This window comes from Panthera tigris, chromosome A2, assembly GCF_018350195.1.
Source record: "Panthera tigris isolate Pti1 chromosome A2, P.tigris_Pti1_mat1.1, whole genome shotgun sequence".
NCBI lineage: Eukaryota > Metazoa > Chordata > Mammalia > Carnivora > Felidae > Panthera > Panthera tigris.
The window spans coordinates 156,397,968-156,413,226 of record NC_056661.1 but is presented as its reverse complement, the minus strand read 5'-3'; the positions used below and the strand labels follow the sequence as shown (position 1 = coordinate 156,413,226).

The following is a 15,259-nucleotide window of genomic DNA, read 5'->3' as shown; positions in this document are numbered from 1 at the left end:
TTACTGAACGCTTACTTTAGATTGTCTGTGTTCACAGTCTCATTGTGCATAAATTCAGGGTAGAACGCTTGCTGTTATATATGAGATGTACAAAAGGCAATTATGACATGCACCCTGTCTCAAAAGAATTTGGGCAACTTACATGGAAATAGTAAAATAACATTCTAAAGCAATCTCTAATAAGCCCTAAGAGAGGTAAAAATAATAATGCCAGGGAGACTCAAAGGCAAGGATGATTAATGTGAGCCAGAGGGGTAGGGAAAGCCCTCCCGAAGAGCTGCCTCTTGAGCTGCCTCTGGGGACACAGTGTGGGTGGATGTGGGAGATACGTTTCCAGGACTGGGGACACGTGTGTCACTCCTTAATACCCAGGTTCCATTCCTGACACACATACACACCTCACAGTGTTAAGAGCAGCACTTTGGGAAAGGAGGGGCTGAAGGAGCCTTGAGACATCCACTCGGGGACGTGTGGAGGTGGAGGAAGGCATTCGTACCCGCACAACCTTTACACTCTTGGCCCAAATCTACCTCCACCAGAACAGAGATTTGGTTCCCATCAAAAGTAGATTTTGGAGTTCTAGCTCCTGAAGGAAATGTGAGCGTCTTCCGTGGCAGAAGTTATAGCACCATCTTGTGGAAATAAATGCTTTAGATCACAGAGTTTTGTTCTGGAAATCCTACTCTTCTAAAAAAAAAAAAAAAAAAGGAAGGAAGGAAGGAAGGAAAGGAGGAAGGAAGAAAAAGATAAAGAAAACAAATCAATCCCGAAACTCATTCCTGGCTCCAAATCATTCCTGGAGTCCACAGTTTATGGGTAACAAAAAGTATCTCATGTATCCTCAGTCTTTGATGGCTGAGTTAGCAGCTCTCCATCCGTGACAGCATTCTTGTTTTCAGAAATAATGACACATACGTAGGATCCAATATTCTCCCTGTTTCAGACTTCTTTAAGGCTGGGTCCTCGGGTTTGGTTTTTAACCATATGCCAATGGATCCTGTCTTCTTTGAATTTAGCAAAGCAGCTATAAATCCCCAAAGAAAATAAAGGAAAATAAAGGCAGAAACACTGGCTGTCATGGCCCTTTTCTGTCTCCTCCGTGAGTTGGAAAGAGGAGGTCCCTTAATCTTTAAAGAGCTAATGCTCTGTAATGGGGAGCTCAGAGAAGAATTCAGAGCTGCCAGGAACTTCCAGAAACATTTCCTAGAAATCTAATTGGGTCCACTAAACAAATAATCCCCAGGAATATGTTTCATTTAGAGTCATAAATTCATTGGCTCATTGAATAACTAATGAGACTTTGAAATGCGAGGGCTCTACACTCCAGTGGAGAGGGAAGAATGCCCAATCTTCTCAAATCTTTCTTTACCCTGGTTTGGCCTGCCTCTGACATCTGCATCTGTGAAAGTTTGGGACTTCAACAGCCCACCCTTGAGCAGCCTCAGGCTTCGCAACAGTTTGAAGTGAATCGCAGAATTAAAAAAAAAATGTGTTTTCACTTTTTCAAAAATCATATGTTGAAAAAGTTGCACCATGACATGTTTCAACATTTAAAAGCACAAAAGTTTTCCTTTCACACCTGTTCCCCGGCCAACCAGCTCCCTGCCCCCGGTCCCTCCAATGTGGCGAGCTGTTTGTGAAATGCTTCCCCAAAACGTTCTGCGCTTAGAGGAGATACATTACGTCAGTGGTAGCCCACGATGTGTTTTGAAACCTGAGTGTTTTGCTTAAAAATATAAAGAGTGTTTTACAATATCAGTACCTAAAGAGCTTCCTGGTTTATTTTTCAGCTGTGCAATATTCTATTGAAGGCAGGTAGCCTAAGTGATCTAGGCAGGCTCCTCCCGAGGCAGTTCCAGTAGTAGGGCAGTACAAACGATGGTGCAGTGGGTAACTTTGGCCTTTGTTGCTGTGCACACGTGCCGTCCCACCCATAGGATATATTCCTGGAAGCGGAAATGCTGGGTCCCATGGGATGTGCGTCCGTAATCGTGGGAGGCCTTGGCAACTCGTTCTCCGTGGAGGTCATTCAGAGCAAACTGAAGCAATGTATGATAACGTCACGCCCTCGCTTCGTGTTATTAAAACTTTCTGATCTTTGCCAACCTGCTAGATGAAATGCGATCTTTCAGATAGTTACCGTGACGGTTTTCATGACTTTCTTGTTACGAATTTGATTCCATGAAGTCACATTTTTCACGGGGCTTGGTCACCTAATCGGTTCTCTTTCTCCAAAGCTGCATTGGTAGAGGCACTGATTTTTGTTTTTTTAATTTAGTTTCGTGAACAGGTACAAATGGCTCAGATTTCTAGCAGCTTTCGAAGCATTCTTTGACTTCTCTCTCTCCTGCTTGTCCTCAGTGTGGGACTTACCACGTGTTAGAGAGAGCATCAAGCTTCAGAGCCCCTACCAAGGGCCCATTCCGAGGCTCTCAACTAATGTTGTAGTCATAAATTAACATTCTTTTTCTTAAAGGAGCTGCCTCAAATTTTATAAGCTTCAGCATGAATATGCTCCTGCTTGCTGCCATCATCAGGTTGCAGTCCCTCTGCTTGTTTTCTTAAGTACTCCTCCAGAATTATTTTATGCATGTAGAACCACATACGGATATAGGGTATTTACCTCTTTTCCTTTTACCCTTACTTTTCTCAAGGTATCCTGGAGATTTCTCTATATAAGCTATGGAGAACGTCCATATTGCTTTTTGTTTGTTAAAAATGGCAGGGCATTCCATTGCCTGGAGGTACTGGTCCTTACTTAATCAGCCCTCTACTGGCGGAACTTAGCGTGTATTTGCTTTGTTTTGTTTTGGCCATTTCTTAAGTTTCCTGGCAGTTTTCAGAGACTGAGAGGGTAGCTAAAAGTCTGGTGTGGACACAGGTTTCAGAAGACGTAAACTAGTGACATGGCAGGGGGATCCCAGACTCCCTCATTCCCCACCCTCTTTAGGTATCTAGGACTCTCTTATCCAAACAGGTCCTCTAGTGCCTGTGATTCACAACGCAGCATGGGTATGCGCATCCGTATATTAAGTTTGTGATTGTGAAACAAAAGATGGTCTTGCTAAAGAAATTCCGAGTATCCGAAGGCAGCAGGGAGAGATCATTGTAAGCCCAGGATGCCTCTGAAATCATACCGAATAGGCGTTGGCTTCTGCAAATAGTCCATGAGGTCATATTACTCTATCAGTGGCATTGCCACAGCCCACAGAAGTATTCCCCCTGCACACACACTAACAATTTGTTCTGCTGGACCTGATGGAGAAAGATCGAACAACCCAGGCATGCTGGATATCTTCTGCACTCTGGAACATTCAGTCCCTTAGAACTTTGCCTCATAACCAACTTCAGTCATTACTTCCTTCTGCTCTTCGGGTTCAATGCCAACGCCTTGTGCCTTGGAGGCATCATTTTGGATAGCTAGAAATGCAGCCTTTCCATTCTTCCCACCCTCTTAAAGTATCAGCTGTCCAATCTCCTATTCCTATAACAACCTTCTTTCTGGATAAGAAGGATCATAAACCTGTCTAATTTGGGGTTGGCTACCATTTCAGTCTCTGAAAACTGCCCTTTTGCCCAGTTACATCTTTTGTTCGGACACTTTCCTTTGGCTCTTCTCTGATATCTTCCTTAGAGCCGCACTGTCCTTGATCTCCTTGCAAGGGGGTCAGTTAAAAAATACAGAGAGAATGCAGGGAAGGGGAAAATAAAGGTGAGAGAAAAGAATTGATGAATCTATGCTATAGGACTAAGAACAATGTTTAGTACTTCTTTTCAGTTTAAAAAGTATTGACAGGTATATCACCTTTTCTGAAGCTCACAACATCCCCTTGGAACAGACAGGGTGGGTGGTATCTCATCACCATTGTATAGATAGGGAAGCACAACAGTGTCCATCTGATCGTGGCATACCTGAACCCAGGTTTACAGGATTACCCACTCCATCGCAATTCGATGCTTCAGGGCTGATACCCGCCCTGAGACCCTCAGGAAGTGATCTGGGGAGCAGGAGCAGTCTGGAATGTCGGTACTAGAGTGGGTCCTGGGGGATTTGTCTTAAAACTCTATCTGGGTGGTGTTTCACATAAAATTGAAAATAAAAACATCGATTGTATAGATCAGTGGGAGTGCTGCTATCGAAGATCTGTGGAGGAAGATCACACGTCTCTATTTCTTCTCTCAGTATCCTTTAGAGTTTCACTGTGGTCCTGAAGGGCCACAGGGCTAGAAACTCAGACCCTCTGAGTACTTGTGGCAGAGACTGCTAGATGTTTACCAAAGTAGTTTTCTCTTATTCCCAGGTACATATGGAGACTGTATCTCCCAGACTGCTTTGCGTCTTTGTAAGACCCTATGACCAAGTTTTAGCCAATGGGATGTGAGCAAAAAGACCCAGTCCACTTGGAGGTCAGGCCCACTAAAGCCTCCATGCTTTTTCTCCTTCCAACATACGGGACAACCTTGGGAGCCACAAGGTGTAAGGACCTGAGTCCTCCCCGCCCCGCCTTTTTTTTTCTTTTTTCTTTTAAATTGCAACACTGGGGCACCTGGGTGGCTCAGTCTGTCAAGTGTCTGACTCCTGGTTTTGGCTCAAGTCATGATCTCAAGTTAGGCTCCACACTTAGAGCATGGAACCTGCTTGGGATTCTCTCTCTCCCTCTCTCTCTCTGCCCCTCCCTGACTCGTGCTCTGTCTCCCTCAAAAAAATAAACTTAAAAAATAAACTTAAAAAATAAAAATTGTGACACTAACACTTGATTACCTTAAATTTTTATAATAACGTATTATATGTGTTATTTTCCATAGCACATTTCCCATTTTGAGAGTCATCTTCTTTAACCTTTTAATGTTTATCATTTTGAACATTTTCCTGTACCTTAATATGCCCGTAAACACACACACACACACACACACACACACACACACACACACCCCTTTTTCTCCACATGAATGAGAAAGTACTATAACAATATGACTTCTTTTACTCACTTATTTTATGAGAATCTTCTCTGGACATTAGAGGGATAAACCTTATTTAAAAAACAGGAATCCCCAGATACCAAACGCCTGCCTTGTTACTTGGAGGACTAAATGTAGATGTTGTTATTATACTTTGTAGAATATTGTGGACAGAGAAATAAGGCACTTTGCCGTTTGGTAATGGAAGGAAGGGCAGCAGATTTAGAAGAAGTACATGCACCCAAAACCACACCAAACCCAAAAACATAAACTCATGTCTAATGTGTCCAGTAGTCATAGTCAAAGGCTTTGTACTGCTACGAAAATTGCCAAATAGTTTTAATAATACTGGATTTGAAAAAAAAAGTATAGATTTATAATGTTTTATTTAACAAACTCACTACTGAAGGATATTAGTTTGTGACATTCACTATTGTAAATAATGCTTCAATTTAAAATAAATGTACATGTATATATTTTGCACATATATATGAATATCTCTGTAGGATACGTTCCTAGAATTGGAGCTGCTGCATTAAAAGGAGTGCGAACTTTAATTTTTGAAGATATATTCCCAAATTATCACTGAATCAATTTATATTGCCATCCAGACTATTGCCCACATGCTCAGCAACATTGGAAAATATTCATCTTTTTATTTTAGTCCCAATTTAACGGGCAAAAAATGGTATCTCATGCTTTCAGATTTGTTTCTCTAATTACTAGAGAGCCTGTACATCTATCATCGTATTCACGAGTGGTTTTTACTCGTTCTATAGTGCATGGCTCATTTGTCTCCACTTATATCTACGTAATTTTTGCTCAGTTAAAAAACTGATGTGTATATTACTGTTTTGTTCATTATATAGGCATTGAAAACTCTGCTAGCTCTATTTTTATCTTTTTTTTTTTTAATGGGTTTTCAGAACATTCAGGCTGATTTTCTTGAATGTTACCTAACAATTGACGGAAAAAGATTCCCTGGGTCTAGGCTACAGAGAGGCCCTGTGCTTAGTGGCGGTGGGTGTGGTTTCTGGAGTCAGGCCGACCTGGGTTAGAGCCCCAGCTGTCACGTACTTGTAATCACAGGAAAGCGCTCAGTCTCTGTGTCTTTCTTTCTTTCCTTCTCTCTCTCTCTCTCTCTCTCTCTCTCTCTCTTTCTTTCTTTCTTTTTTTATGAGTGCAATAAAAAGCACCCAGCTCATTAAACTCAGAATTGTCATGAAATTTGGACGAGATAATAACGCATATATCTCCCTACAATGCCTGACACTTAGTAAGTGCTCGATAAGTACAAGATACAACAATTACTTACAATGTGGGCAACAGAAATACCAAATTAGATACAAAGTTTGATTTCTGGTTCTAGAACCTTTCCCAATGAAAGTTCTATTTAGTAAGATCCAAGGAGGCTAATAAAACTTCCTTTTCTAAAGAGTAGGCATTTCACTTCCTATTATGCAGTTTCAAGAGAGCACTAAAGTATTCAACTCACTTACTGACTCGGGCAGTTACTCTTGAGTTCCTACGATGTTTAAGGCCCAGGATATGTGGTTATCTTTGAGTCCATTTCATTTTCGTCACGTAGAACTTAATTTTTACTCCTCTGAAAAAATGAAAATCCAAATTCCAATGAAATGAGAGGAAATCAACCAAGGGACAGAAAACTAGAAAATAAGAAAGACTCTTAAAGATCGTCTAGCTCAACATTTCATTTTATAGATGAGGAAACTGAAGGCCAGAGGAGTTAGGCAACTTTTCTAACACAGTGGGTTAGTGCAGGGAGCTGAGAACCCACACACCCCAACTCTGAGCCAGCGCCGTGTGGACTAAATCCAGACGTGTTCAAGGATCCGCCTCCTCTTGCGATCAAACGATTTCAAAAGTAAAAATTAAAACAAAAAACAGAGAAACACTGATTAAAAAAAGACAAATCAAAATGAACCAATAAAGTTTGTCAAGAAAGCACGGAGAGTAAGACACTGCCCTGCTAGTTGGGGGAAGAGTCATGTTTTCATCCAGTGGGACTACATTCCTGCCCTCCTTTCAGACAAAATTCTGCCCTCGACAACCCATATTTAACACGGATACTTTATACTCACAGCAAATAGTAAACAACAATCCCGTAGGTTGGCGGTTGGCAATCCCTGGTCCACATGCCAAAGATGCTGCAGGTGCTAATTCCAGGCGGCAAGTGAAGCCACCGTGCACAGATCCCCACCCTGTCATTTCCAGTGGTTACTGCCCGCAATCGCCTCCACCCTCTTGCCAGTTTTCAAGGGCAACACCCTCACATGGCTCCCCGTCTGGCACCAGGATCATCCTGGCCTTCCAGAATCACAGGCGCGGCAGTGTGGCACATTCCTTTGAGACCACTGCTTCCTGCGATAGAAATAAGTAAACACCCCCAGGACTTTCTCTATTTAGTGCTATGTTTCTATCCTAATTTTTCCCTTTCTTCTCTGTAATCTTAGAGCATCAACCTATTCTTAATTATTAATATCCATCATGTAAGAATATACTAAAAGCAAGGGTTGGATACATCTGATGGACTAGAAGATACCCTAACTTAGGGGCACCTGGGTGGTCAGTCGGTTAAGTGTCTGCCTCTTGAGTTTGGCTCAGATCATGACTGCGTGGAGCCTGCTTGGGATTCTCTCTCCCGTGCTCTCTGCCACTCTCCTGCTTGCTCTCGCTCTCTCTCTCTCTCTCTCTCTCTCTCTGTCAAAATAAATGAATAAAAGATATCCTAAATTAGAGGAATGAAGGGTAACCCATCCCCAGGCCCATATATCATGGGTAGAAATCTAAACGCAATGAATATTTGTTCGTTCATTCCGTTGAAGTTTACTAAGTACGTACTATGAACAGTTCTGATGCCAGCCACTCAGGTTGTGGGCATCAGTGGATCTGCTACAAAAGAGCAATTCGGAGTCGATCTAAAACCAGACGGCCTAGTCGTGGCTTGTAGTTCCACCAGTGAATAATTTTGTGACCTTGGGTAAATTAATTCGTTTCTCTAAACTTTATTTCCTCATTGTTATGTAATGACAGTAGCAGTGCTCACTCCACAGATTTGATGTGAAGATTATATTAAAGCATTTTATGTCACGTCTGTCTATAGTAAGTGCTCAATAATTATCAGCTACAATTAAATTTCCACTATACTATAAGCTGCCATTTGAGGCAGGTAAGGAAGGGTAGAAACCAGAAGATAGTTCAACGCTGAAATTTCGGAAGTGAGGCAAATGGATAAATTGTCCTTTATTTACCTACCAGGTGAGTACGTTAAGGGTGCTCGGATCCTGGGGATGAAGAGATGAGCAGATTCTTGTCCTTCTCTTGAGGGAGAGAGGACACATAATTGAGAAAGGTCCTGTAAATCCCAGATTAGAGATGGTACATGTTGGGAATCAAAATCTGAAAAAAAGAAAACAAAAACAAAAACAAAACAACCCTGAAATCTGGACTCCTTTGCTTTAGGAGAGGTCCCCCATGTTTTCTTGGTGGAGGGGCCAGGAACAGGTTCAAAGGGAGAGAGTTTCCCCATGGTGCCTTTGCCAACTGACTCACAGAGAGGTCCCTGAGTCCGGGCTGCAGGCTGGCCTCGGGGAAAGGCTATTCCCTCCAGGGCTACAGGGGAGATGCAGAAGCCCTTGGGGACAAAGGTTTGGGTGACCTCCCCCCCTCCAATGCTCCTCCTGACTAGGGGATAGCTTTGCTACCAGGCTCAAAAGTTTAGCAAGCCTGACAGTATTAGAATAATTTCTGATCGAATGTTAATAATAACAATAGCAATATCTTATGTTTGCATAGCATTGTAAGTCTTTAAAATGCATCCATTTGCACCACTCTTGTTTGAGGCCTTCAGCGGTCCTGTGGGGCAGCCTAGGCGGCTCTCATTAGGCATAGTTGATGGATGGGAGACAGAGATTCAGGCAGTCTTAAAGGACTGCCCTGGAAAAAGCACAGCTAGCAACCAGTAGACCTGGGACTCGAACCCTGTCTGCAGCCACAAATCATGGGCGTTTAAGGATCCGGGACAGGATCTTGGGCTTCCTGGATGCCTGGGCTAAACTTAGGAGAGCACTGCAGAGTCTGGAGTCCACACAGGTTGCTCCCTGGGCATGGTTTCTCCGTCCCACACTTTCCTGCTGCTCCAACTTGTCCCAGGAGAGCTATTTTCCTGTGAGATGCATCCCTGGAACGACAGCTGTTCACGATTTGTCCTGCCCACTGCACTGCATCTCACCGAATGTCGCCATTCAGCACAGCAACATCTGTCAGGAGACAGATTAAACACTGTTTTAGGAAATATTGGAATTACAAAGTACATCCAGTTTAGGTAAGTTACAAGAACACTTTCTAAGGCTCTTCATTTTGGTGAGCCATCAGTTTAAAACTGCATTGTTAACCTTTCTCTTCCATTGTTTTCTGTTTTACTGTCCAGCCTGTCCAAAGGCCCCTTCTTCATCCCTGACCCCTGGAGTCACAGCTTATTATTATTTTTTTACTTCCTCGCCTTTCTTTTTAGTCCAGTATAAAGTCAAGCTGCCTTTTTTTTTTTTTTTTAACCCTAAGTCCCATGACAATTGATTATACAGGTGAACCCTGATCATCATGATGGTTTATTGGTAGGATTTCCGGTAGCGGGCACAAGCACCAGGAATGCCAAACATTTTGGATTCGCAGTGCTGGGGCTCAGCTACCAGCAGGGCCTGGTCGTCCTGGATGAGGATGTCTTTGACCTCCTTCTTGGAAGCCTCATCCACATATTTCTGATAAGCCACCAGGGCTTTGGAGATGGAGCCACAGATTGTGGAAGTCTGAGCCATGTGACCACCACCACACGGACTTAGAGGCCTCCGGCCTGGCAGGTCGATCCTTGCCCAGCAGCAGGACAGGTTCCAATAGCTCGTCCTGCATCGAACATGGCTCGATTATCTCCAGGGGCCGCTCATTCACCTGGATAAGGCCGCTGCCCCATTTGGAGGGTGCCACTGCTGTGGCCATCTTCTTGCACCCACTGCAGGGGACCCTTGCACCGCCTGGCTGGGAACACAGACAAGAGCGGCTCACCGCACAGCACAGCACCCGGACAAGGGCTCAAGCTGCCTTCTTTAGCACACATAAGTACCCTTTTTATCTGGAACCCGATATCTATCTCTGGCTAGAGGTTGAGTTTCTTACTCCCTTTCTCCACTTCAATTTCCTTCTTCTGGGACCTCACAATCTCTTTGACTTTTACTTGGTGGGTGGTTATGACTATCAGTTTGGCAGTCAGATCACCTAAGTTTGATCCTGGATTAGGTGCGTATCAGCTGCAACGTTTTGGTTAAGTTACTCAATCTCTTTGTGTCTGTGTTCTCTCACCCAAAGAGTGGTTGATAATAGTCCCTGTCTCATAGAGTTGTTATGAGGGTTAAAAAAGATACTACTTGTGAGGTGCCTGGCTGGCTCCGTCAGTTAAGTGTTGGACTCTTGGTATCGATTCAGGTCATGATCTCGAGGTCATGAGGTCGAGCCCTGCATCAGGCTCCGTGCTGAGTGTGAAGTCTGCTTGGGATTCTCTCTCCCCCACGGTCTCTGCCCCTCTGCCACTTGCACCCTCTCTCAAAATAATTAAGTAAACGTTTTTTAAAATGCTGTAAAAAAAGACAATACTTGCAAAGTGCATAGAACAGGCATCACCTTAGTAAGCACTTCATAAGTGTGTGTGCACGCATGCACACCTGTGTGCACGATCATGTGAGTGGTGGGAAAGTGGAGATGCCTTCGTTCCGGGTCTCGCCACTATGCTGAGTTCTAAACAGAACCTCAGTGCGAACAGCCTCCATTCTTACCCTCTCTGTGCTCCTCTGAAACTCCTAAGGTTCTTTGTGACCATGACCATAGGGCTCACTAACCCAGAAAAGAAGCCTTCCACACGTAGTCTCTGGCTCCCCCAGCCTCATTGTGGCACAAAAATAGACTGAGAAGAAAGACACATTCACTTAACGTATCCTAGCTTGGGGTAGATTAGTCTTACTCTGAAGTTGATAATATCGATAATGATGTACTACATTTGGTGTTAGGTAGAGAAGGCTCGGGAGTCAGATCGTTGGGGCCCAGGTCTAGCATTTGCTTAATGTTTGCATCTGTAAAATGGGATGCTAATGAGAAATGGGTTTTTATGATAAAATGAGGTGATCTCTGAAATCAGCTACGTATGTGCAGTGGATGGCACAGAGTGAGTACGTGATAATATTGTTGACTACTACTATTATTGTTAAAACCCTTTTTTCCCCCACTCAGTTGCCTCTGATTGGGACATTCCATCCCCACCTGATAATTGAGAGTTGGGTTGTAGGACTTGCCAACTTCTTTTTTCAATGTTTATTTTTTAGAGAGAGCAAGAGTGTGAGCAGGGGAGGGGCAGAGAGAGAAGGAGACACAGAATCCGAAGCAGGCTCCAGGCTCTGAGCTGTCAGTACAGAGCCAGATGCAGGGCTCGAACCCATGAAGTGTGAGATCATGACCTGAGCCGAAGTCGGACACTCCACTGACTGAGCCACCCAGGTGCCCCGGACTTGCTAACTTCTAAGTGGAGAGTGTGTGTTTATTCATAGAAAATCACAGATACTCTTCTTGAGCAGATGAGAAGAGTTTAGAAGCAAGTAGCCATCAAAAGCTCAGGGAACACTGGAAAGGGGATTTCATTGGGTAATTCCTTGGGATGCCAGCTGAACATGTGTGGACTTATTTTCTGACCCCAGAAATGATAAACCAGATTATAGGGTTGAATCAACAAAGTCAGTTTTCCCCTTAGCCTAAGTAGGCATTTAGGTGCATTGACTATAAAAGGAAGTACAATGGATGGAAAACATCCTAATTGGGGTATAAATGAAAAAGGTATCAATGGGTCCTAAGTCTCTGTGGCTGCAGTATTTTTAAAAATTGTCACTGATGTGGCTACATCTGCCAAAGCCTGTGTTCTGCTGTTATTGAACATACCTGACCAAGTCAGAGATAGAGTGCCTATTTGAACTTTTTGGACCCCACAGCAGGGGATGAGATAAATTTATTCCTCTAGATATTCTTAACAGACTATGCAGTTAGATGAAAGAATATGTTTGACAGGATTAAATATAATGATGCAATAAAACCTAAATACTTTCTGGACAGAAAAAGGGAGTGCTTTGCAGTTTCTTGGATTACCCAGTCTCAGACATAAAAAGAGTGATGAGCTTAGTTGTTTCTCAGTACCCAAGGCTCTAGGGGACTACTGAGGCTAAGGATTCCAATGTCACTCCAATTAGGAATGACTTTCCTTGTATAGCACTCTCCTCAGGGCGCCCTTGACCTCTGCATTCCTCAGGCTGTAGATCATTGGGTTCAGCATAGGATTGAAAAAACTGTAAAACAGGAAAAGGATCTTCTGCTGCTCCTCAGGGTGGCGGGATTTGGGGGCCATGTACATGACAATGGCGCTTCCAAAGAAGAGCCCCACCACACAGAGGTGGGAGGAGCAGGTGGAGAAGGCCTTTCTGCGGCCCTCCCCGGACTGGATCCTCAGGATGGCGAACAGGATGCGCGTGTAGGACACCAGAACCAGGCAGAGGGGCCCGACTAAGATAAACACAGAAGCAGCAAAAATGACCACTTGGTTGAGCCAGGTGTCAGCGCAGGCCAGCTTGAGGACAGACAGGATCTCACAGAAGAAGTGGTTGATTTCATGAGGCCCGCAGAAGGGCAGCCTCAGGATGAGAACCACATGGACCAGGGCCAGCAGGGAGCCACATGCCCAGGAAGTCACCACCAGGATGATGCAGCCTGTCCAGCTCATGATGACAGAATATCGGAGCGGGTGGCAGATGGCCACATACCGATCACAGGACATCACCACCAGGAGAAGACATTCAGTATGAGCAAAAGTCAAGAAAAGAAAGGTTTGCGTCATGCAGCCAGCAAAGGAGATGGGCTGGTCTGGCTTCACGAGGTTTACCAGCATCCAGGGCACCGTGTTGCAGGCATAGGCTATGTCGACGATGGCCAGGTGGGAGAGGAAGAAGTACATGGGGGTGTGCAGTCTGGAGTCCAGCCAGATGAGCCCCAGGATGAGCCCGTTCCCCAGCAGGGTGAAGGCATAGAACAGGGAGAAGAGCCCAAAGAGAAGCATCTGAATCCCTGGGTCAAGACAAAATCCCAGTAGAATGAACTCTGTGACTGATGTCTGATTTTCCCTCATTTCACTATGAAAAAGATAAAATGGATAACTTGGGACAGAATTGTCGAAAAACATCCAGGCATTGCAGTATATATTTTGTCATTTTTAGAAGGTAAACTTTTGACATTAACAATCTAGTCACACCTGAAGTTAATCACTTAACCTGACAACCAGTTTTACACAAGAGGGTCGTGTCATTGGAGACAGATTACCTAAAGCCAGTGACAGTGTAAGGGGGAGGGAGAGTGTCAAGCCAAAAGAGAAAAGAAAGTAACCATGAAATACAGATTATCTTGGAGCTGCACATGCCAGGATTATTCAGAGAAGTTGCTGGAGTGGAGAGGTAATCGGTGCTGGAAGAACTCCAGACATGAGGATCAGAGGAGCCTCGAAAAGAGATGTGAAAATTCGGTTTCTCAACAGAAATATCGGCTCTTCTGCGTTCGGCAATGGAGATCCATCTTTGCGCTCTACAGAAGCTTATACCATGAAAGAAGGAGCATTTTTGGTGATTGTTTAGGTTGCTAAGAAGGAATCAGTGGATGTGCTACGTATGGGCTCTACTGACTATATTTTTCAATGGGTGATGGATACAAACCGACAATTGGCCACTTAGCAATCTACTGATTGGCTCTCAGTTACTGATTTACCAAAAAGTTGTTTTGAATAATAACACACAAGCTTCGTAGGAATTGGTGTTTCAGTGGGCTGCCCAGTGTTCATGCATCACGAGTCTAGACTTTGTGTGCAGAGGGTGTAAATGTGTGTGAGGTTAGGCGTTCACACTCGACTTGAAGGCTGTGGTGTGTATGGATCTGTGTGAAGACATTTCAAGATGCAGTTCTCTATGCACGATTTGTAGTTCACCTCATCTCTACTCCCATTCAAAAAGCAAATCCAGGGGCACCAGGGTGGCTCCGTCAGTTGAGCAACCGACTCTTGATTTTGGCTCAGGTCATGGTCTCACAATTCATGAGTCCGAGCCCTGAATTCTGTTCTGTGCTGACAGCATGGAGTCTGCTTGAGATTTCTCTCTCCCTCTCTCTCTCTGCCCCTCCTCAGCTTGCTCTCTCTGTCAAAAATTAAAGAAACATTATATCTCTATCTCTATCTATCTATCTATCTATCTATCTATCTATCTATCTATATCTCAAGATCTCAAGGTACCAATCCAGGTACTAATTATTATACAGGTACTAATATAACTAGGAAAGGCCATACCTGGAATGGCACCATGTTGGAGGACTCACTCTTTGTGTGATGGCTTAGCATTTGTATCACGTGCCCTGTGTGAGATTCAAAACCATTATAAACAACCATTTACTAAAAGATGAACTCTGCCTTCCTTCAGCAATAGAAAGATCACCAAATGCTTGATAGATAGCTAATTTAATTTTTTTTTTTGGCAAGGAGATAATTTAGTGAATTTGTCATTCACAGGTTGCTGTAGCAATACTCTGGCAGTCGAGTGGGTATTTGAGACTTCTGTGAATTGATGATGAACCAAATAATAGTTGGCTTGTCCTTATGTCCTCAGTAACGGTTTGCAATATACCATGTAGAAATCAGCATCTTTTTAGTGCACACATTTTGTCAGTGCCTTTACTGGGCAAAAATAACCTGAGGCTGAACGATTGAACTTGTACCTGCTTGCCTCTTGCAGAAAAGGCTCTCCAGGATTACAACAAGGAGAGGTGCTGCTGTTTTAAGACCCTGGTCCAGGGGTGCCCAGGTGGCTCAAGCAGTTAAGTGTCGGACATCAGCTCAGGTCATGATCTCACAGTTGTGTGCTGGCAGCTCGGAGCCTGGAGCCTGGAGCCTGCTTTGGATTCTGTCTCTGTCTGTCTGTCTGTCTCTCTGCCCCTCCCCTGCTTGTGCTCTATGTCTCTCTCTCTCAAAAATAAATAAACATAAAAAAAAAAAACCCACCCTGGTCCAGCTGTCATTAATTCCAGTGGAGAATCAATGAGATGCTCCCTGAGGAACTCGAAAATAAGAGCAATAACACTGCTTCTTGAAAACTAGAACTTGCAAATCCACTCATAATGGATGAGAAGAACTGGAGGAGGAAACATGACAACCAGAGTGAACGTG

At 43.9% G+C, this 15,259-nt stretch overlaps 1 protein-coding gene and 1 pseudogene across 1 annotated transcript; both read right to left on the bottom strand.

Moving 5' to 3' along the window:
• Window positions 1-9,587: 9,587 nt before the first annotated feature.
• On the bottom strand, window positions 9,588-10,913 carry LOC102972502 (annotated as a pseudogene).
• Window positions 10,914-12,253: 1,340 nt separating this feature from the next.
• On the bottom strand, window positions 12,254-13,186 carry LOC102954401 (olfactory receptor 2A1/2A42). Its single transcript, XM_007090858.1, has one exon. The coding sequence runs from the start codon at window positions 13,184-13,186 to the stop codon at window positions 12,254-12,256; it is 933 nt and encodes a 310-aa protein (XP_007090920.1).
• Window positions 13,187-15,259: the final 2,073 nt, after the last annotated feature.